We start from the raw sequence: 23,569 nt of genomic DNA, 5'->3' as shown, positions 1-23,569 counted from the left end.
CAGAAGAGGTTAGATCCGGAGGCAGTGGAAGCCCTATTTGGCATTACTAGAGTAAGGGAAGATCTGACCAAAGCAGAGGAGACTTTTGTTGCGACCTGTTCCCTCGTTGTTCTTTAATCCTTCAGAATTGGAGGTCGGAAGACCCACCCTCTTACTCAAAATACTTAAATAAAATGAAACGGACTATGATGTTCGAAGAAGCATATGCCAGGAGGGTAGGCGCTATAACAAAATTCACTGCTGTGTGGAAATATCTGCCGAACATTGAAACTACGGTAGGATTAGAAATCTTATAGATTTTGCTCTTCAGCACTCTGGAACTTTAGCACTCTGCACTTTTAGTATGCTGAATATGCACATCTATAAAAGTGGGGATTTTGATTAAACCTCTACTTAAAAAACTTGAGAAAGCTACTAGATTATAGTCGCAATCTTTCCTTTTCTAGTATTATGGGTGCTGGTTATATGGTTATATGCGGGCAAAAGACTGTCCTAAAGGGGAGCTGTTTGGGTACTATAGCACTTTAGCACTTTTTGACTGGGGGGGGAAATGTGCACATTTGTAAATAGTTGCAATGTTGACTTTAGCAGCCCCCTAAAACTAAGGCTGTAACCGGATTATAGTTGCATCATGGTTTTTCTCTATTCATGCAGATTTTATTAAAAATGTACAGATTTTTGAAAACTTTAGTATGGCTCTTTCTGGATACTGTAGCACTTTAGTATTTTAATAAGTAAGATTAGTTCACTTATAAATATTGTATGTATTATGAACAGGTTTTTGATCGCAAAGTAGTAGGTACATGTCCTGTTGATGACTGCTTTTGTTATGTTTTAGCTTGCTCTGCTCAATACATTTTTTTTTTTTTTAATGTCACACTTCATTGAAGACAATTCTAAGTTTTCGATGTCCAGACTGCATTCCGTCCTGGAAGAAACACAGAATCAGCACTAATCTCTATTTGGGATGACTTTAAAACACAGTTAGCCAGAGTGGGGTTGCTGCCCTTCTTCTCTTGGTCCTTTCTGCAGCTTTTGGCACAATGGATCATGACACACTAGTTAAAAGACTTGGGAAGCTGGAATAGAGGGTCCATTCTCTGCTAGTGACTTTGCAAATGCTGGTGCAATTTTAAATGCTTTGGCAAAGCCACCACAGACTATCAAAAAGCTCTTACAAATTGAGTCCAATTGGCTTTGCCATTGTTTGCTTTATATTTTTATTATTGATACTTGCATGGTTGAAATATACATTTAGTTATAATTTATCAAATTCAATAGTACAATCTCTTTGCGCTACTAAGAATCATAATTTCCTGTAATGTGAATTAAATCTACTACGGAATGGGTTCCTAACTTGTGGTCCACAAAGTCCCCTCAGGGGGTCTGCCACTGCTTAGAAAATGAAATCATATTAACAGATTAGCAAGCTCTATGAAAATAAAGAAGCAAAATGTCAAGTTGAAAATGTTAAAATGTCTTGTAAATGTGAAAGAAGTAGAAACTAGAGGCTGAAAATTAAGTTAGTATTTTCAGATTGATTTGTGGGGCAGTTACAAGTGCATCAAACAGAGTATAATTTGGAAGAGGAGTGACCTCAATTAAATTTAAAAATGCTCCATCCTTCCCATTAAAGTGAAAAATGTGCTTTTTTATATTTGCTTTTCAATTAAATAAAGGAAGTGTCTATTTACCAGGCTGCCATCCAAATAGTATAAAATCTCTGCAATTTACCTAGCGTCTGGCAAAATAGTACATAATCTCTGCTGTTTAGCTGGCCATAGACTAAAGAGATGATGTACAACTTGACTTGTCGCCGGATAAATAATGTGAAGAATGTCTTTATGTAGCCAGCCATAAAGAAAAAAGGGACTCCAGGCAATCATAGGGTGGTGGCCATCTTGTAAAGGTGATGTAATGTGTGAAGTATTTTTGAGTAAATGCATAAAAAGTGTACAATAGATTGTAAAAAGGTAAGTGCACGAATTAAGATAAGCTGTTTACAGATGAAAAAAAGCATAACATCAATTTTTAATAAAAACATTTACGTTATTTTAATCTTCAAATAAGACATGAAGAAATTAAACAAGCTTCAGGATGTGACACACAGATATTTTGCGCTTCAGTCAGGCAGTATTTGGCTGTAGCAAAGAATATTCAATATTATAATATTATTATTATAATAACAAATATAATGGTATATTCACTCATGAGAATACATCTACATGGCAGAGTTGGGAGGCTGTACCTGTCTAAAGTCATTGTGGAGGGGTGCTGGAGAAAGAAGCAGTAAGAAAAGCAGGATAAAAAGTAGGAGAATAAAGGGCCAAGGGGTGAAACACCAGAAGGCCTAGGACGACCAAAGCCACAAGGAATAGGACAAGAACAACTGGGCCAGAATAACCAAGGAAGACTAGGGGATGAGTACTATCTCTTTGTTATGTCTGTCAAAATAACGTGGAAACATTCATTCATTGGGGACCTGCATATAAGCCAATTTAGGCACCAAGAGCCTCATGTGGCAAAATCACAAGTTTGTGAACACAAAAGTAGATAGCATTAGGCTTTTTCAGTTGGAAATGTCATTAGACCTCTAAAAGGACTTTTGCACTTGTTTCTGAAATGGAGCCTCATGGGGGAGGGGAATTTAGGGTGAATGTTTCCAAACACTGCCAGCCAAACAGTGCAGAATCTCTACCATTAGGCAGTGACCAGGTAAATAGTAACATGTGTGTCTGCTTTTTACAAGGCTGTTGGCCAAACAGTGCATAATCTCTACTGTTTAGCCAGGTGAATAGTAAAGTTCTTCTGCTTTTTGCATGGCTGCCAGCCGAACAGCACAGAATCTCTACTATTCAGCAAGTAAACTGGTAAATATTGAAGTTTTTCTGCCATATGCACAGCTTTTAAGTGAACAGTGCAGAATCTCTACTATTTAACCAGCGCCTGGTCAAATAGTGACGTTTTTTCTGCTATTTGCACGACTGCCAGCTGCGCAGTACAAAATCTTTACTATTTAGTCAGTAGTCTGGTAAATATTTAGGTTTTTCTCATATTTGTACGGCGACCACCCAGACAATAAAGAATGTCTTCTATTAACCAGTGGCTGGGTAAATAGTTAAGTTTTTCTGCTACTTCCTCTGTCACCAGCCATACAGTTCAGAGTATCTACTGTTTAGCCAGGAGAAGAATGGACCATTTACCCAGTAGCTTGGTAAATAGATTCTACCTTAAATAAAACATTTTATTGTATGTATATTTATTTGATAAATGCTGGTTTCTGTATTTTGTGCATAGTGTTTCACAGTTGAAATCATCGAAAATTCTCATGCTGTGTTCCCCAGCTTGTAGTAATGAGTCATTGGGGAATATCAGATTCCAATAATCATTCAGTAGGGGTCCTTGGTTTCCAGTATGATTACATGGGGTCCCATAGAAGTCAAAATGTTAAGACCCGCTGTACTAGGCTTTTCTTTATTTTTCACAAGTGCTCCTGGCTCCTAGAAAACCCTCTACTATTCAATTGAAATTGTATTTATTATTTTTCAATTTGAACTTTTATTGTAAGGATATGGGCACCACATTTAGGTTGTTTTCTTTTATTTCTCATTTTTATTTTTGTGCCGTATGCTTGCTATAAAAAGATAATCATCCAACCTGATTGCTAAGGTAAGACCTATTGACCTTGTAAATACTTTTTTTTATATATATATATATATATATATTATCAGTCTGAGATTGGAAACAACAAAGAAAGGTGATCATCTGTTTTTTGGAAGCTGTAAATTGGTTTCATAGCCTGTCTCAGAGACATGGTAACTTCTCATGAATTAAGGACTGTGACGAGGTAGAAACTAGTTCGGAAAAATCTCAGTCGCTATCTTGTTAATAATCAGACTGTTCCCTTTAATTTAAATATTTTAAAGTGGAAAACTCACTGAAAGCAAAATTGAGGACAACAAGGAACAGTATAGATTTTTGTGAGATGTATTGAGGATTACCAATTCAAATGGACTAATTTGCCTTTTATTCATGTACCAGGGTGATTCTGGAGGGCCACTAGTGTGCAAGTTGGGCAGCATTTGGTTCCTTGCTGGAGTGGTGAGCTGGGGATATGGCTGCGCCTTGCCGAACCGCCCTGGGGTCTACACCCTGGTCACTGCCTATGATGCCTGGATAAAGCAACATGTCCCAGAAGTGGAATTCAGTTCAGAACCCACCCCAAATACAACAAATGTGGGCATGATTTCTGCATTACCCTGCATCCCTCCCATCACTCCTGATCGGATCTCTGGAGCCACCAACAAAACATCTACTGTGTTTTCTGCCACTGCAAACAGCTCAACATCTACAGCGGCCTTGACCAACACAACTAGTTCATTTGCAGGCTACACTACCACAAGTACTGGTAAGTCTGCCTAGACAGTGGCAGCCCTTTCCACATTCACCTCCAGTTTTACCACTTCAAGCAAAACAAACAAGACCAATAGGCCACAGCCATTCACTTCCATGCCACAACTACATCTCCTGCCAAAAGAAAAGCTAGCTCAGCCACCACCCTGATTACACCTGTGACCTCACCACCTCTTTTCAAATACTAGCACCAAGGGCAAATAGCTAATTCGTCCATCATTTACAAATATCTCTAATAGCAGTGTGTAGGAAACATAAAATTGTGAAGAAAAAAAATCCTATTGCTCAAGTGAGTTTCACAAAACTGTACGAATACAGCATTTTGTTAATTAAAAACAATGCAACAAAGAAATTAAGGTTTGAAATAATTGAACAAAGGAAATAATTCACATTTAAAGGAAGGAAGGGGAGAAAAGAGGAGAGAAGACGGCAGAACTGTAAAAGTAAATGGATAGAAAGGAACGGAGGAGAGGAGATGAGGGAGGGAAGGGCAAAGGAGGAAAAAACTTGTTTTGTTCATGTGCAAGCTCACAGTGGGGGAAAGGAGGATAGAAATGGACTTAATAAAAGAATGGAAAGAAAGGACAACAAGGTACATATAACATGAAGTAAACTAAGTCAGGCATTTAGGTGCCTATGTAGGAAATTAACCAAGGAAGTTAGGAAGTGAAAACATGGAATGAAGAAAAGGAGCTTTCATCGCACAATGGAAGAGGAAAAGAGGGTGACATAGACTGAAGGAAGAAAGAGGTATATGAAAGTAATGTAGGGAATATCAAAATAAAGTAGGACAAGGAACTAAAGAAGGTGGTTAGGGTGAAAATATAATGAATGAAAAAGGCAAGAAGGACCATATACATATTTTATTATTTTATTACTTTGTAGAGTACCAAGATACCACCTAGAGTGCTAATATCCCATGGAGTAAGGGGAAGCACTACTCATTCGATTGTCTACAGAAATATGTAGCTTTTGATCATGTTGTGCTCGTTGCAGGGCCAACCATCTAAAAAACATGGTGCTCCAAGATGTAGATAGAATGTTTTCTAGCAACAGACCATGAAATAATGGGAAATTAAAAAAAGGTTATGAAGAAGATGTACAATCACAGGCAGGGCCTATCACCCACACCAGTGAACGGTTAAAAAATCTGTCTTAGCTGTGCAAGGGGAGAACCCTAGAAGAAAATTGATCCAAACTGACAAGTACCCCGTGGTGAGAGTTGCAGGATTTTTTCTGATCATCTATGTGAGGAGAGGGATCACCTGCTGATTACACTGATGGGGGGGGGGGGTGAGCAGAGGAAGGGGAGAGACATGTACTAAACCTGTTAGGAGAGATGAGGTGTGCATATCTTATTGCACAGAGGTAGGGAAGCAATCTGTGCTTGAGTACACCGGGGGAGTTGAGGACTCCATGCTTACTACCTAACTACACAGTGGGTGGTACATAGTGTGTCTGTGCTCACACAACGTGAGGTAAAAATGGGTTTCTGCTTGAAGTGGGTGTGGCCGATACAGGTTACATATAACTATACTATGGTAGGTGAGGGGATTGCCTGCGTTTTGCTGTGCGAGGTAAACTGTGTATCTCTGGTCATGCTGAGTGAGGTGAGTTGTTTGTGTTATTGTAGGTGGGGCCTGCATTTGAATATACTACAGTAGGTGAGGGAATTTTACCGTTCCTCTGTAGAATGTAGGTGAACTCTTTGAAGCTTGTTATCCCAACACTAAGTAACAATACTTTAATTCCTCTCTTTTAGGGATTCAGCTGACTGGGCCTTCACACCCTGGTAAGAAAAGCAGACAATGCATCCCAAAATCATTTTGCCTTAGGCCATATTTAGCTCACAGATTTGAGAGCATATTACAATACTTACTGAAATGACAAGAGCTTGCAGTACTGTAAGGTGAGTGTCCATATTGTATATCTACATTAGCAACTTTTATAATGCCCAAGCAGTCAAGACAACTTTCATTCTCCACAGGTGGATTTCATTTTTTAAAACAGTCAGACTTTTGCACATCTTGCCAATTTTAACTTTCCAGATTCGAGAAACATTCCCATAATATGTACATCCTTGAACCACATCCACTGTGACCCACAGACTCCTTCTCCATTACAAAGAATTAGGCAATGGTCGCATTTGCTGCCACATTGCATGGGATTTACCTCAGGTTTAGGTGGAATCATGTTTTTACTAGATGGTTTCTGTAAAGTGCTTCTGTCTCCAAGACATTAAAAGTGGAAACTTTACTCAGAGACCCAAGGTAATTCCAACAAACCTATCCGTATGAATCTGATGTCTGGTGTCAAGCTTTGATAGGTCCGACATCTTCTCCTTTCCAGCTTGTGGATCGCCAGTAATCTCGGACAGGATTGTGGGAGGAGTGGATGCCAACAACGGGCAATGGCCCTGGCAGATCAGCCTGCAGCAAAATGGGATCCATGTGTGTGGGGGCTCACTTATCACTGAGAGATGGGTGTTAACGGCAGCACACTGCTTTCCCAGGTAAGAATACAATGAAGGTGTGGTGGTGGAGCAGGGTGAATGGACATGCAGCCTTACGTCAGCCAGATGCCAGTGTGGGACTGGGGACGTGTGGTCAGCTCTTCTAAAGGATCTATCAGTCCTCTGTTAGATGGTGACCTTAGGGGAAATGGGTATTAGAGGTAAAAGAAATAGGCATGGAATCATCACTTGAAAGTGTCCCAGGAGGAGCAACCTTGGAGTAATTCCTAAATAAGACTGCATAATTTGCTTCTTCATGACTGCACCCTACATATCAGAGCTACTTTAGTCAAATCCAAAAGAAGATGAAGGGCTTCTTCCATCATACCCCAGAATTCATATCTGTGGCTTGTCATTTGGTGTCCCTTTATGAGTTGCCTGTAATCTCCTATTTGCCCAATAACAGGAGTGACAGGGTCCCTCAGGAATACAAGTGCCACAGTAACCCAGCAGGACCAGAAATCTTCCACTGGGCAGTCTTTTACCTTTTATCAGATATGTAAATCTGCTTTTATAGAATTATTGTACTTGTGTGTTTAATTTAAATGATTTAAATAAATAATTGTATGCTTGTGGTATTTGTTTAGCACAAATGTAGCCAAAAAGCAGCGGAGAGCTGTAAAGTGCGAAAGGAAAAGCTACAATGAAAAGGACATTGAAGGTGTTCTGTTAGAAGGCAATTGATAAAAGAGGTGCATCTCAGCTCTTTCCTACATTGGAGCAGGGTTGAGGAGATCCTGCTGGATACAGGAAAGCAGTCCCAGACCCTGGGGAAATATCTGCAGAAGGCCATTTACCTTGCTTTTTTCTTTTTTGGTTTGCACATTTTTGGTTCCACATTGATGGTATTTCAAGAGCTATCGAAAGTGGTGAGCTTTGCAGCCATATAAGCAGAAGTGCTGACTTTGTAAATTGTGCTGCGGGTTTAGAAAATGTGCAGGCCCGGCAAGTAGAGCAAGTAGAGTTCCACCAGGTTTGGAGTTGACGTTGTTCATTGACCCATATATCCTCTGTAGGTTCCTCCTTCTCTCAGTTGAAACCGTATGGTATTCCCTTTTAATTATTACAGAAATGCAAGGGTGCAAATTCACATGGAGGATTCTCACTCTTTTTCCCATCAATTTACGTTGCTATTAAAAAGGTCTCATAACTTCTTAGATTGGAGTATTGCCAACATTACTTCCATTGGGAAAATTCGTTGATGTGCCGCACACCTAAACTGGTAGCGAAGCTCAAGCAGATGTATGGATGACTGATGGAAGATCATTAATATCAGAACAGGAAACACATATTTATGAATTCATATTTAAGGCATCACGATTTTTATTCCCAAAATGTTTTAGGGCATTACTTTTTAATATTCTATTTTTTTGTTTGCAGCAGACCTGTCAACGTCTCTGTGTTCCGTGTCTATCTTGGTGCCTACAAACTCTCCCAAAACACTGTCAATCCTAACGTGTTTTCCACCACTCCGAAGACTGTGATCATCAACTCAAACTACACCGTGGAAGGGTCCAGTGGTGACATCGCCCTCCTGGAGCTGGAGACTCCAGTCCAGTTCACCAGTTACATCTTGCCCGTGTGTCTGCCCGCCCCCTCGGTCCAGTTCCCACCTGGGATGAACTGCTGGGTCACCGGCTGGGGATTCACTCAAGATGGAGGTAACGTGCAAGGGGGGGATCAAGGTGATGTTCAGGCCATATTTAGTTGTCTTTTATAATGGCACCTATTCAATCACTTGACGCCATTTTTGTAACAGTTCTGCCAGATTCCCATGGGGCAATCTCAGAAAAGCATTAGGTCTCCTTGTTCATGCAGCAGTCTCCTCATCTTGCCTCCTACAGTTCATAATTACTTTTGAAACTCTACTTTCAGATTACAGCTTTCTATCTAGGGAAGGAACAGGACAGCAATTATTAGCATATACACTAAATATAACACCCTTTCACACGTGTTAAATAAACTCAATGTTTAATGTAATTCTAAGTGAATACAAAGAACAATATTACCATTTGTGGCAATGATTGTGCATTTTTTTAACAGAGTCTTTGGTTAGGCAGAAAATACACCTGTAACTCCAATATCCAGTGTTACTTTCATTACCAGATTGTACAAAACAGGGTACCAAATCTCAAATCTTTATTTTCCCTCTTTACCCCTGTAGGCCTTTACACAGTTAATAGCTGATGCTGGCAAGTAACCTTGGCTGCCTGGACCTTCCTCCTGGCTGTGCCATTCTTCTATATTGCTTGTAACAATTGTCAAGAGGCTTCATCAGTTTTAGATTTCTGGATTCATATTGTCAACTTTCTCTGCAGATTGACTCATCATATTCCTTCTATTTCCCTCATCTTGTTCACTCCAGAAACTTGACTCACCACCGTTGCAATTGAATGATCTGTTGCGAGCAGTGGGAGGGTCCATTCGGTGTCATGATGTGTTTATGCTCTGTGATGGTATCTTAGTAAAATGTGATGGTCTGTTGGAGCAGATGTGATATTCTCCTAAGTGCTAAATGAGTGTTTATTGGGAGCTATGAGATGGCCTGTTAGTGCCACATTAAGTTCAGTGTGTTGTTATGTGAGGCCCGGCTGGATACTATGTGATGGTCTGTTGGAGCTATGTGATGGTCTGTTGGAGCTATGTGATGATCTGTTTGGTGCTAGGCAAAGGGCACTTGGGGGCTATGTTGAATTATGTTACGGAAAGACTCCTTCTAACTGGCTCTTCGAGAACAGCATCATTCAGAAATAAACAAATCACATTTTGCTTAATGCAGTGTCAGGCAAATTATAAACACAGAATGAACATTATGATATGAAACCTATTGCAAGCAAAATGGCATTGAGGTCTACCTAAGGCCAGATTGCGATACGCCAGGAAGACACACTTAAACATATCTGAGCAAGTTTGTTTCAACTGTAATAGCTCCCTCTCAAATGTGAACTTGAATGTAATGTACATGAATTGCCATTAACCTCTAAACTTGCTTCAGACTGATTGCCTTGGTCTTCACAGCAACGGACATGGATGGATGTGACCAACTGGAATAGACACAACTACAGCCACCAGGATGACTAGTTATAGAGATCCGGTTTGATGTTAGGAATACATGCACCATTTTGATTTACCAATTTTGAGAATGTTTGGCTTGGTACTGAGGTCATCGTACTCTGATGGCTCGTGTAGCACCAGTGTTCAAAGACAGAACCCCAGAGGCCCATGTATTAAGGGAATGTGAATTCAAATAAAAAATAAGGGGGCTGAATTGGCCCAAAGGCACAATGATGTTTTCTCTGAGAAAATAGGAGGAATGCCACTGATGTGTCGTAACAGTGTCATCATTCTTGTGGTACAAGCGAAACAATCAATTTCTCAAATAAATCTCTAGCCATGAAGAAGGGTTTTGAGTAAGGTTAACTTTGCTGATAGACAGATGATAACAGTTGAATCTCTTTTCCTTTCACAGTCAGCCTCTCATCACCACAGACTCTGCAGGAGGTGCAGCTCCCCATCATCGACCCTACAACCTGTGACAACATGTACCACACAGGCTCAGGGGTGAGCCAAAAGTACCAGTTCATCAAGTACGACATGATCTGCGCTGGGTATCCTCAAGGGCAAAGGGACTCGTGCCAGGTAAGGGGCATTTGGGAGAGCAGACACTTTTTAAAGCAGTTACAGGAGTGGTAGACAATGGAAGGACTTCTGTTGAAGGAACTAATGCAGTGGGTCCCACTAGCATCATCATTGGCTGCTTGTTGCACAAGTGTTGTCCCTTGAAATTAATCATTATACATCACAAGGATAACAAGCACCATATTGTTTTTGAAGAGATGGGAAACAATTCAAGGGAAACGTTTTATGGACACCAGGATGGCGTAAATACTAAAAGAAGACTGGATGCAAAAATATACATTTTTGGTGCCTTGCTAATTAGGCCTAATGCCACCACGGGTCTATCAACCCTACAATGTAAATGTGAAATTGACTTCTCCAGTAGGTGTCGTAATTAGGCGGATAAAGCTAGATTGCCCCATACATGATACTTCTCAGTAAGTTAGTGTAGCATGCATGCTTGACAGATATAATATGCTATAAGTGAATAACTCAGTGTAGAAATCCAAGAGTATCCTCTATGAAACTTAGAGCAGCAGATGTTTGGTAGGATAGTTCTGTTGCATAAAAAGGTGTATTGTGACCAGCTGTGTTAGAGGGTGGCCTAGTGAGCTGAGCTTTCACCAATAATAAAAGCAGGGTTTTGGAGGGTATGAGTAATTTCTAGCAAGGTAGACTCTTTCATTTACAATTCTTTGAAATGTAGGGGATTATAAGAAACATAATATCATCAGTGCGATGGTGTAAAGGAAGTAAGGAAATCAATGAATAGACCAGAGACGCTGAAGGACTGGTAGGACTGGGGTGCAGTTAGTAAACAGCCCTTCAAAGGGATGAGATATGTGCACTTGCTCATAAATCCATATTCAAATTAGTAATTGACAGTAGATTCTGTGAGCAATTACAAAGTCAAGGTTAGAGAGAACAGGGCGTGAATGATTGAAAGATGGCAGGCTTTTGTCTTGGAGATCTGCTTAGTATCTCCAACAGTATCTCAAACACAACCTCCTTTCACCACTCTCTTTTACCAATAAGACACATTCATCTGCCTACCCAAAGTACAACCCCATCTCAACACAAATATTTTCCAACTTTCACACAAGAGAAAGACCTTACCTTCTTTCCCACCACTTCTCCTTCAACACGTTCACTCAAATTATGCACCACCAGTCACTACCAACATACCAGATAATACTACCCAAAAAAATAAAAAAACACACATAGGAAATATATCCGAACAAAATCTCACACCTTTAAAAACTCCCTACCATTCCAACATATCTACACACATCCACTTTTCTCTGAATAGCTGCAAAAATAACACGCATTTATTAAACCCATCTTTATTTACCTCACACTCTCATACACCAATCACTCAATCCACATACACACAAAAACACGCACTTACCCGTCTATCAACCATTGCTCATATGGAAATTAATACGTAAGAGCACAGGTGCACCACATAAATCCAGAAATATAATATCAATAATCACAGATGTAGATTTCTCTTAGTTGTGATTTTCTTTATTCCAAAAGAGACGGTATACAGTCAAAACACGGGTGCTTGCAGCCGACGCGTTTCGTCCTCAAGGGACTTCTTCAGGGCAAGGACTTTTGATTTTGTGCGTAAACGATGTAGAGTTTCTTTGCGGGTGGGCGTGTCCAATTGATTTCTAAATAGGAAGTATTGAGAAGCCAAAGAGTCATCTATATATGCAGATAGAAAGCCACAATGTATGTCATCTTCAAAGTTTTGAAAGTTTTACAAGGATAGGCTTCCTTCCCGGACAAGGGCGCGCCCTTGTCCGGGAAGGAAGCCGATCCTTTGCGTGATGCGGTAGTCAAGTCAAGTCAAAAAACACTTTATTCGATTGTTTTAAAATCATAAAAGTATGCTACAGAAACCGTTTCAATCATACAAACAAGTTATTAAAATCATGTTTTAAAACCTAATATTAAAAATAGAAAAGTTCATATAAAAACATCTTTACCATCACATTTATCAATAATAACAATCTTGCAGGACCTTACAATCTACAAAAAATTTAAAATGTTGGCGAACAAGGGTGTTGTTACAGTTATATGTACAACGTACTAACAGCCTGGGGAAAAAGTGCAAAACGTGCAGATCATAAGTTAATTTTTAATGCGGGTCAAAATGACAGATAACATTCGCCTATTATTAAAATCAAAGAGTCAATCAACGTTAATTATTCAGCCTTAATCTTTTTTGTTTTGATCGAATTGACATTGTCAGGAAGTTGGCTACCCCATACATTACTACTGTAGTTTCCATGAGCTGCAGATACAGTAGGGCTGGTTTAACCTGCATAAAATCTTGACCTCTCAGAATTGGTTTAATGTATTTTTCCCTCCCCTCCTTATAAAAGGGGCAGAAGAATACAAAATGTAATAAATCCTGATCAGAAAAGTGATCACATTTACAAGGAGCACTTTCATGAGGCTTACACCATATTTCATATTCTCCTAGCAGAAAGTGAGCTTGGTTAAATCTGAATTTTGTGAGGACCCACCTATGAAAAGGTTTGTTTACTATCTTCAAATAAAGTTGAATGGATAACGAAGTAATCATCATGTAGTGGGCCCTTACAGTTGGTTTTGAAATTTCGCTAGCCTCTCTCTCTGCTTCCTTTTTCTCTATGAAATTTTTCTTCACCCAGTTGATATCCTCTCTCCTCAGGCCCTCGGGGTTTGTATATAGCTCTGGCCGGCCTAGGTATTCTGCTGTGAATTTAATATATTGTAACCAACCAATCTTAGCCACCTTCTCCCTCCCCATACAATCCCTGATAATCACATGATTTAGAATTAAAGCTGGATTAAGCCATGTCCTAATCCATGACAGTGGTGGGGCCAAAGACAATGAGTCTTCAATGTACCCTATCCCCAATTCCATGTGTACGGAAAAAGCTGGGGTGGATTTAGGAAGGCCCAGTATAGATCGCAAAAATAGGTTCTCTTCTCTTTGTATATGGGCCAGATTTTTATGCCGTGATGCGGTACTAGGAGGAGGATGTGGGGATTCTTACACTTTATCAAGAGTCATCCCCGATGGAACACTTAGCCTTCAGTCCATCCTCCTCGGAACTCTTACTTATATTATAATTAGAGAGGACCACCCGCAAATTCTTGTAAAACTTTGAAGATGACAAGAAGAACTAAACAGTAATAACAATAGGCTATGTAAAAATTGGAAGGGACTATCAGTAGAAACTCTTTCAAACCACTCTCAGAGCCAGGATCCGGACTGACCTCGAGGATGTGGAACTGGCCGTAGTGGACTTCTCATCCTGACTCAGTTCTGCACTGGAAGACGTTGCCCCTCTTAGGAAAATCCAAAAGCACAGAAAGCTGCCATCAACTCGCGTTCACTGAGCATCTCGGACTAGTTAGACAACACTGCCTGTGACAAGAACAAGCCTAGCGGAAAAACAACGAGAGCCAGGAAAAAGACACATACGAAATTCTCTTCAGGGACTACAATGCAGAAATTTGAGAAGATAAGTTGAACCTCTGTACTGATAAGATTACCTCTGCAAAATCTACAAGCGGGGAATTCTTTAAGGCTGAAAATCTCCTACCTGCTCCCATAGACTTTACCAACGTAGAGGGATCTCAGGTCTTTTATAATAAACTGGCTGACCATTTTCAAGTTAAAATTCTTACAGTTTACAAGAAATGCGATCCTCCTTCTGATGAAATTCATAAGTAGTCACAGTCTGAATTACATGCCGAGTACAATGACCCAGAGCTCAGAGATGAAATAGGGGAGCATACAGCTAATTTAACATCCTTTACACCAACAAGAGTGGAACAAATGGTGGTACATCGCCATAGTATAAAGTGAGGGTCCCCTTTTGAGCCCTGCCCTCCAAAAATAATACGTTTAGCAGTCATTACTAGTGCTCCCCCTCTGACCTCTATTATGAACAGAGTTATTAGCACAGGATGCTATCCACTTCTATGGAAAGAAGCTACAATCAGGCCTTTACTAAAAAGCCTAATCTGGATCCTAATGACAAAACTACTACCGACCCATCTCTCTGCTCGCTGTACCAGCGACAATCATGGAAAAACCTCTAAATGTGCAGCGTATGTCCCATATTGAGAAACAGGATCTGTTAGATGTCTTTCAGTTTGGGTTTAGAGCAACCACTGTATGGAAACTGCATTAGTTTCAGAAGTGGACACTATCAGATCAATGTTTGATATGAGTTAGGCAGCGGTACTGATCTTATTGGACTTGCGCTCAGCCTTTGATCCCATCTCCCCTTCCTTTTTGATAGGTCGAATCAGGATCTAGGGATAAAAGGCTCAGCAAGGAAACTAGTAAGGTCCTTTCTTACAGATAGATCTCAGATGGTGACAATCGGGCAATTCAAGTCGCACTTCTTTGCCCTGCCTTAGGAGTTCCTCAGGGACCTTCCCTGAGTCCAGCTTTATTCAATCTATATGCATCCCCCCCTAGCGAACTGATCCCGATATTTGGACTACAGGCACTTTCATATGCCTATGATACCCAAGTAATTGACTCTATTACAAAAAAACGATGAGTCAGTTTCAGCCAACTTCAACAACCGCATGAAGGCTGTAGCTAAGTGGATGAAAGATATCGGTCTAACATTTTTGGCAATCAACAATCTACAAAGATAGCAACTAGTGGCCGGAGATGCTGGGACCACTGCTGAGCTACACTGACTCAGCAAAAAAATCTGGGTGTGATTGTGGACAAAGATTTGGTTTGGGACCAGCAGGTTAATTGCACAGTCTCCACCTGTTTCTGCATTATTAGTATCCTTCATAACATTTTTCTAGTCATTCCTTTATGGGCATGTAAACAAGTGGTATTGGCACTCATATCATAAATCTTTTTTTTTTTTTTTTTAATTCTTTTTATTGTTGCATTAGAAGGATCACACATGCAAAGGATCAGCACTCGGTAGAGCGTCAACATTCCGCTCTAGCCGACAGCACACAACTTTTCCGGTGTTGTTAGACATATCACCCCTTATTAGTACTCTTGCTTTGGAAAGAGCCACTGAAAGAAAAAAAGGAACAATAAACTAGAAACATCCCATCGAACAGCAGGTCTCTACCCTCTCCCTCCCATCGCCCCCTACCCGGTCCCCTCTCCCCCCCACTCAAGCGTTCCTGCCCGTCCCTAGCATAGGCACTGGGCCACATGGTATACAGTTATCAAGCATGCAATCCCGGCATCTAGACTATTCAGGCTAGGGTTTCATAGGCTTCAGGGCACCAGTTCACAATGTCTCATTCTAGTCCGTGATAGTGCCTCCACTTTGCCCAAACCCTCCGGAACTTTTTGGGACAACCCCTGGCTTTATAGGTCACTCTCTCCGCCGCCATGTACATATCCAATCCACGCCTCCATTCCTCTAAATCTGGTTTTTCAGGGGCCCCCCAGCGCCGTGCGATGTCCCTTTTTGCCACCACTAGTGCTAATACTAGAAAGATGATCAAGGGGCGGGGTAGGTCAACTTCCGTGGTCATGCCCAGCAGTGCCAATTTGGGGTCCCGTGGAAGATCCACTCCCAGCACCTCCCCCAGTTCCAGAAACACACTCTCCCAGTAGTCCTGGATGACTGCACAACCCCAGATTATGTGGAAGAAATCCGCACTCTGCTGGCGGCACCTAAGGCATGTCGTGTCAGGTACTCTGCCCATCCTAAATAGCCTCACCCTGTCAAAGTATGATCTGTGCAGCACCTTAAATTGAATAAGACGGAGCCTCGATTTAATGGCCACCTCCCGGGGATGCATGAGGGCTAGCTCCCAGTCAAGATCCTCCATGTCTCCCACCTCCGCCTCCCATTTAGCCCGCAGCACCTGCAGATCCCCTAGCATGTTGTTGGTCAAGGTTTTATATGTGAGGGATACCGCCCCCCTCCCTATCTGTTCCTGCAGCAGCCTACCCTCTAATGGAGCATATTCAGGAAGGTCCGAAAGTGCAATGTTTTGTGCCCTCCATGCGTGTTTCAGTTGAGCGTATTTGTAGTACTGGGTGTTGTGCAGGCCAAAGTCGTCTTTAAGTGCTTGGAACGTTTTCAGGTCTCCCCTTGCTATCACGTCCCCCACTGTGGAGATGCCAATGTCGTCCCACTGTCTAAAGCCTTTCAGTTTGCGGAGCTCTCCCAACCATTTGCAGCACCAGAGGGGTGTCTGTCTAGTGGGCCGTTTTTCCCAGCCCATTCTTTTGGATGCCCTATTCCAGGCTGTTAACGTAATCCTGGTGGCAGGGAGAAACTGCTTTCCCACCGCTTCCCCAAACAGATAGTGTAGTATAGTTTTACCTGACCATTTAGACCTTTCCAAGGCGTAGGTGGGGTGGTCGGCTGCAGCATGCAGCCATTCGTTAATTGGGGCGAGATGTTCCGCCCAGTAGTAGGCCTCTAGGTTGGGGAGCGAGATTCCCCCACTATATTGGTGTCGCTGCAGGGTGGAGAGCGCCACTCTCGGCTGTTTCCCCAGCCACAGGAAGGCTCGCAGGTCAGCGTGGATTGTGTCCAGGGTCTTATTCGGCAATGGATAGTACTCATTCTGGAGCGCGTATAGGAACTTAGGGAGGATGATCATTTTATATAGTGCAGCGCGCCCCAGTAAGGTGAGCGGGAGTTGTCTCCACCTGTCCATCTCAGCCGTGGCCTCCAGCATAATGCGGGATAAATTGGTAGTGAAGGAGCGCGTCCTATCTAATGTTATAAAGACTCCCAGGTATCGGAAGCCGTCCTTAGTATGTATAAGAGACTCTGGTAAGCAGGCTCCTCTCTCCCTGCCTTGTGGATCGTAGAGGACTGATTTGTGCCAGTTTATTTTGTGGCCTGCTCGCGCCCCAAAGTCGTCGAGCTCTCTGAATAGTGCCGGGATAGTCGTGTCTGGGTCTGTCACGAACAGTAGTACGTCGTCGGCATACAGGGATATTTTTTCCTGTGAGGCAACTTATCCCCCCCACGTAAACCCTTTGACCGTTTGGTTCTGTCTGATTCGTATCTCGAGGATTTCGATGGTGAGTGTGAATAGGAGGGGGGACAGTGGACAGCCCTGCCGCGTGCCTCGCCCGATAGGGAACTCGCGAGATAGCCTCCCATTGACTCGTACTCTCGCTCTCGGGGCCGAGTAGAGGAGCTGTACCCATTTTAAGTATTTGGGTCCAAACCCAAACCTTCAGAGGGTCTCCATCAGGAAAGGCCAGTGGACTGCGTCGAATGCCTTCTCCGCATCCAGGGAGAGGAACCAATGGGGTTCGCTTCTCTTGGAGACCTCCTGTAGCCAATTGTGGGTGCGACGGAGGTTCAGTTTAGTGGCCCTATCCGGAAGAAAGCCGGACTGGTCCAAATGCACTAACTCAGCTATGACCTGTCGCATGCGACGAGCCAGGACTGTGGCCAGAATTTTTGTCTCTATATTTAGCAATGAGATTGGGCGGTAGGATGAGCAGTTATCTCTAGGTTTCCCCTCTTTGTAGATTGGCACAATGGTAGCCAGGTCCAGGTCCGGAGGGAGGCTCCCCGCCCGGTATGATTCGGTAAAGAGGTCCTTCATGTGCCGCTGCAGTAAGTCCGCAGTCCGTTTAAAGAATTCCGCCGGGAAGCCATTCGGCCCCGGAGCCTTCCCCGGCTTCATTGCCGCTATGGCCTCCGATAACTCCTCAAGGGTTAAGTCTGCCTCTAAGATGGCACTAGCGTCTGTGGACAGGGTAGGCACCTCCATGTCGCCCATGTATTGTTGGGCGTCCGCACTGTCCCCCAGGTCCCTGGCCCTGTAGAAGTCCTCATAATAGGATGCAAAGGCTTCCGCTATACCCTCATCAGTGGTCACCCTCCTGTCCCCAGTCAGCTGGACTTGATCCACCCAGCGCAACGTTCGCTCCCTCCTGCTCAACCAAGCCAGAAGTTTGCCCGACTTGTCGCCCACATCGTATAGCCTGTGGAGAGTCGCCAGAGCCTGGGTGCGTGCTTCGTCTGTGGCCAACTCCCTATAGTGCCTCTGCGCGTCAAGCAGCCGTCTAAGGCACACCTCTTCCTTCTGCTGGAGGTACTCCGTTTCCAGGGCCAGGACATTCGCCTCTTCACTCGCTATCTTGCCCTGTTGTGCACGCCTGGCCTCTCCCAGCCTACTCTGAATGCGGTCACGGAGCACTGGTTTCATCGCCTCCCAGAGGGTAGCGCCGGATTCCACAGAACCCTCGTTCTCAGCCATGTAGACCCTAATGTCCGCCCGTACACCCCCGAGTATTTCCGGCGTTTGGATGTCCCATGCCGTTAACCGCCATTGCGGCCTCCTGACTCCCTTCATTCGCCCCAAGTGGACGTATAGCGGGGAGTGATCGGAGATCCCTCTCGCCTTGTATTCCGCTAGGTCACCCGCCGCAATCTCCTGCCGGGATACAAAAACATAATCTAACCAGGAGAAGACCTTGTGTGCCCCGGAGTAGAATGAATATGTTTCTTGTGTGGGGTGAAGCCATCTCCACATGTCAGTGAGGCCTATGGTGGTCATGAGCTGTGCTAAGGCTGTTGTGTGTCCCCCTGTGCGTGGTGACCCCGATCTATCTTGCACGGCGCACATCACATCATTGAAGTCCCCTCCCACTACTTGCGTGGTGTCAGCCGTGTCCAGCAGGATGGCGGAGACTGCCTTTAGTGTGCGTGTCTGTAACTTGGGTGGGGCGTATACTGACAATAGCGTATATCTACGCCTTTTCCACATCCCCTGAACCCCCACATACGTGCCCTGCGGGTCTAGCCAGGTGCGTGTAATCGTAAATGGCACAGCTTTATGTATGAGAATCGCAACCCCCCTGGAGTCCGTTGTGTAGCCTGCATGCGCCAGGACCGTGTATCGCCCCCTTGCTATGAATGCACAGTGATTCCCCTTTAGGTGGGTTTCCTGGAGGAGGATAATATCAGGTTCCAGTCTCTTGAGGTAGGCTGTAACCAGACCTCTCTTAATTTTGGACCCTAAGCCGTTCACATTCCATGTTAGCACCTTGACCCCTGAGTCAGTGCTGTGTGGAATATCTAATGTACTTGCCATCTTGCTTCGCATCGTCCCCCCCTGCTGTTCTCTGCTGAACTCCCCCCTCCCCCCCGAACCCCACAACAACCCCAACATGAGGTAAAAGATAATCCCGCTTGCCCCCCCCTCCCCCTCCCCACCTCCCTCCCCTTCCAGTCGCAGCCCCATACGGGATTGAACTATCCACGGGAGAAGGCCTGTCGCCCTCCCACACATCCCACCCGAATTAACCAATAACCAGCACTAAAAACACAAAGGACAATAGGGGGGGGTGTGCCAACTTGCTTGCTCTGCATCGCCGAGCCGCCATCTCTTCCCCACCTCAGTGCACCATTGTTCATGAAAATGAGTCTCGTGTGTCCACATGAGTCCCTTGACCTGTAGAGCCTTGCTCCAGCTGCTGTATTTCTTTAGCCAGCGGGTGCAACGAATCACTTCTGCTGTCCTCCTCCTCTGCACCGGACGCTCTGCCCTCCGATTCCTCCATGTCTTCTTCTTCTGAGCGGATTCCATTTCTCAGGCTACTGAATCTCGAGCCCGCCACCGAGACGCCGCCCGGGGACGTCGATCTGCCCCTTCCCCCGTCATGCACGCCCCGCGGCCTATGGGGTGTTGCCGGTGTCTTCTGCTGAGTCTTTTGCGTTCTCCGTCGCTGAGGCTTCGGTCTCTCCCATCTCGGTCGTTCCCGCAGCAACCTGTCCTGTGCCTCACGGCCCGCTGCTTCTCTGCTATTTAGGATGGGTCGCTCCTCGAGCCACTGCCACGCATCGTCCGGGTGGGCAAAGAAAACGGATTTGTCCTGATAGATGACCTTGAGTTTGGCCGGGAATAGGAGCATGTATTGAATCTTTAGAGACCTCAGTTTTGCCTTCACGGCGTCGAAGGAGCGGCGCTGTTTCGAGACCTCCTGGCTGTAATCCGGGAAGATCATTATGGTAGTATTTTCAAAGCGGATCTCTCCCATCTTCCTGGCTTCACGCAGGATCAGATCACGATCTGCGAAGTTTAGGAACCGCGCTATCACTGGTCTCGGTCGGGCACCCTCCGGTGGTCTGGCCAGGAGTGCCCTATGCGCCCTCTCGATGATGAAGCACGGGGAGAACCGTGCAGTCGGAAAGGTGGTTTTCAGCCAGTCGAGGAGGAAGACGGTCATACTCTTTTCCTCAATTCCTTCCCTAAAGCCCACAAAGCGTAGGTTGTTCCGCCTTGACCTATTTTCGGCGTCATCAACTTTCCAGAGTAATTGACGGTGAGAGGCCTGCAGCTCCGCCATGTCTTTCTTGAGAGACGTGATCGATTCCTCGTTGTCGGTCAGTTTCGCTTCGGCCGTCGTGACCCTTTCTGCCAAGTTTCTGAAGTCCTGGCGCAGTAGCGTTACCTCGGACCCTACCTCACCAATCTTGGTTTCCAAAGCTGCTCGCGTTGCTTGGATGTCCTTTCTAGACGCCTGTATGGCCTCCAGCACCATGGCCGTGTCATTGCGGGCGCCCGGCTGTATGGACTGCTGTTCCACCATCGGACGCGGGGCCGCAAAGTTGTCCATCGGGCCCTGTTTCGTGTTCTTGGGCACCACGTCTCTCTTTCCCATGGTTGCACAGCCCAGTGGAAGGGTCTCCTCGTACTGTCCTCTTCCACCGTGTAGCGACGGGGACGGTCGTGCGTCTGGGACAGTTGCAGTTTGTGGAGGGCCGCCTTCTTCCTGCGTCCTTCGGGCGGGTTATGTCAGTGTCCCCACCGCCACTGGGCAGGGTCCGTTCACTTCCCGGCCGGGAAGGGGGGGGGGGCTCCGCCGCCGGTGACTTCAGGCAGCCCTCACCGAGAGCCCCGAGATCTCAGACCCCATGTGCTGGCACACGTGTGGCGGGCAGCAAGTCCCCACTCAGCCCGCTCTGCCCCCCTGCAGACTTAGGGGCTTCCAGCACCACGAGGCCGGGCAGGCTTCCGCGCTCCACTGCGGCCCTCCAATGCGCCGCCGTCCCCCCGGTGCTCCTACCTCGCGGCCGCCATGTTGGTTAAGGCGGCCGCCGTGTGAGGTGGTGTGTCCCGCTCCTGGCGCCGCACCGATCCCTGTGTCACCTCCTTCACTTTTGCCCGTCCGCCGCGCCGCCTCTGCTGTAGGGCCCGGTCGCACCCCGTATCGGGTGGGGGCCGCGGGGGCACCTCGCCGTCACCAGTCTCCGCAAATTATGCCGGTCGCCATCTTAGGGTCAGGCGGCCGGCGGGCACCGCGGTCAGACTGCTGCTGCTTCCCAGGGGGACTGTACGGGCCGGTCAAACGGCCAGGCCGGTCGCGGAGCCACCGTCTGCCAGGATCACCTGCACCGGGGGCCGCCGGGTGTGGGGGCGCGCATTTCACGGCCGAGCGCCTCGGCCGCCATCATGGACGCTGGTAGATCACCGGAGCTGTCTTCTTCCCCGGCACCCAGGCGATTTCCGCGTCGGATCACCGCTGCAGCAGCCCGCAACAGGTACTTGGGTGTCAGGACATCCGTGTGGTGTCGTTTCAAAGGTGTGGGGGATATGTGAAGTCGGATTAATGTTTGGCTCGGCCGGAGCTCCTCTCAGGCACGTCTAGTCGGCCATGCTGCTGGCCAGGCCCCCCTCATATCATAAATCTTGACTACTGTAATGTACTGTATCTTGGCATTACCAAGTCAGCCTTAACCAAGCTGCAAACAGTAAAAAAATGCAACAGCAAGACTGATACTAGAAATTCCTACGTACCAGTTAGTCTAAGCCAAACTAATCAAGCTGCACTGGCTACATAGTTAAAAAGTGCATTATGTTCAAAGCCTTGTGCATTTCTCACAAGGCTCTACACAGATCAGGTCCAGGAGCAATGAGATTGGTGTTCCAGTAGTATGTTCCCACCAGGCAACTTTGTTTGGAAAATCTAACTTTAGTAATTGTCCCCAAATTTCGGGAGGCAAGATGCGGAGGGAGAGCCTCCTCAGTAGCTATTGCCAAGTTGTGGAACTCCATTCTTCATCATGTTTCTAGCCTGGAGATCCACACATCCTTCAGAAAAGCACTGGAACTTGGCTCTTCACTTTGTAAACTCGATACACGCAGAACAGAGAGTTTATTATATTTTTTCGTTTTTGTTTCTCATCTGAACATACAGGTCTTTAGCACCTTAATGCCCTTTGGGTATTTGTGCGCTTCTATAAATCTAATTTAATTAATTTATTCATAACTCAATTCAGTGCCGTACCACATGATCTTCATGCCCCACCAACACCCCACACCCATACACCTTCCACCTGTAACATGCACAAAGAAAGGTACTCCAGAACACTCTTCATACTATCTCAAAGCAAAATTACCTTTTACTCACTATTCCACAGTCCAACCCGTCAACTTCAAGCAGACGCACCACCACCCACACACCCAGACTTTAAAAAGTCTTTAAGCCTTTTGGAGGATGATAACAATAAACAAACACAACAATGTTTCTGTCCTCCAACAAGAGTACACTACTCACAACTTAAAAGGGCAAAAATCCTGCAGTGCAAATTCACATCACATTCAACATACATTACCATTTATTTGATCCATTGATAGACACAGAATCTAACTTGCTTTTTATAACTGAATCATGGTTGGGGAAAGCTATTGCACCGGTATTGCATGAAGCTGTTTCAGCAGGATATCAAACTCAAACACAAAATCACAAAGGCAAAAATTGGAGGTGGCTTACCTGTCATATTTAAAGAAATGACAACTCTCATCAAAGCTGAGGATTTTTCTTTAGTTGCAACCATCCCCTAACCTTTTTATGTTACCTTCCCCTTCTCTGCACACCACCTCCTAGCAATGAAACATTCCCAGACACATTGTTAGATAAATCGCAAACCTATTTACAATATACTCAAACATATGCATCTTTGGTGACCTCAACATATGCTTGACAAACCTAAAATACCAAACCCAGAACCATCCTCATTGGCCTAAGCACACACAACC

The 23,569-nt window shown here is 44.9% G+C and overlaps 1 protein-coding gene across 1 annotated transcript in view; it reads left to right on the top strand.

Moving 5' to 3' along the window:
• Positions 1-23,569, top strand: part of LOC147703634 (transmembrane protease serine 9-like) — a 153,465-nt gene that overhangs the window by 121,889 nt on the left and 8,007 nt on the right. Inside the window, exons 5-10 of the mRNA XM_086929529.1 lie at positions 4,042-4,408; positions 5,573-5,628; positions 6,305-6,351; positions 6,758-6,925; positions 8,306-8,586; positions 10,395-10,564. Coding sequence (XP_086785655.1) covers positions 4,042-4,408; positions 5,573-5,628; positions 6,305-6,351; positions 6,758-6,925; positions 8,306-8,586; positions 10,395-10,564 — 1,089 coding nt within the window. The remainder of the gene's footprint in view (positions 1-4,041; positions 4,409-5,572; positions 5,629-6,304; positions 6,352-6,757; positions 6,926-8,305; positions 8,587-10,394; positions 10,565-23,569) is intronic.

This window comes from Lissotriton vulgaris, chromosome 7 (genome assembly GCF_964263255.1).
Source record: "Lissotriton vulgaris chromosome 7, aLisVul1.2, whole genome shotgun sequence".
Classification (NCBI taxonomy): domain Eukaryota; kingdom Metazoa; phylum Chordata; class Amphibia; order Caudata; family Salamandridae; genus Lissotriton; species Lissotriton vulgaris.
The sequence above is the reverse complement of the archived record's forward strand: the minus strand, read 5'-3'. Positions and strand labels throughout refer to the sequence as shown.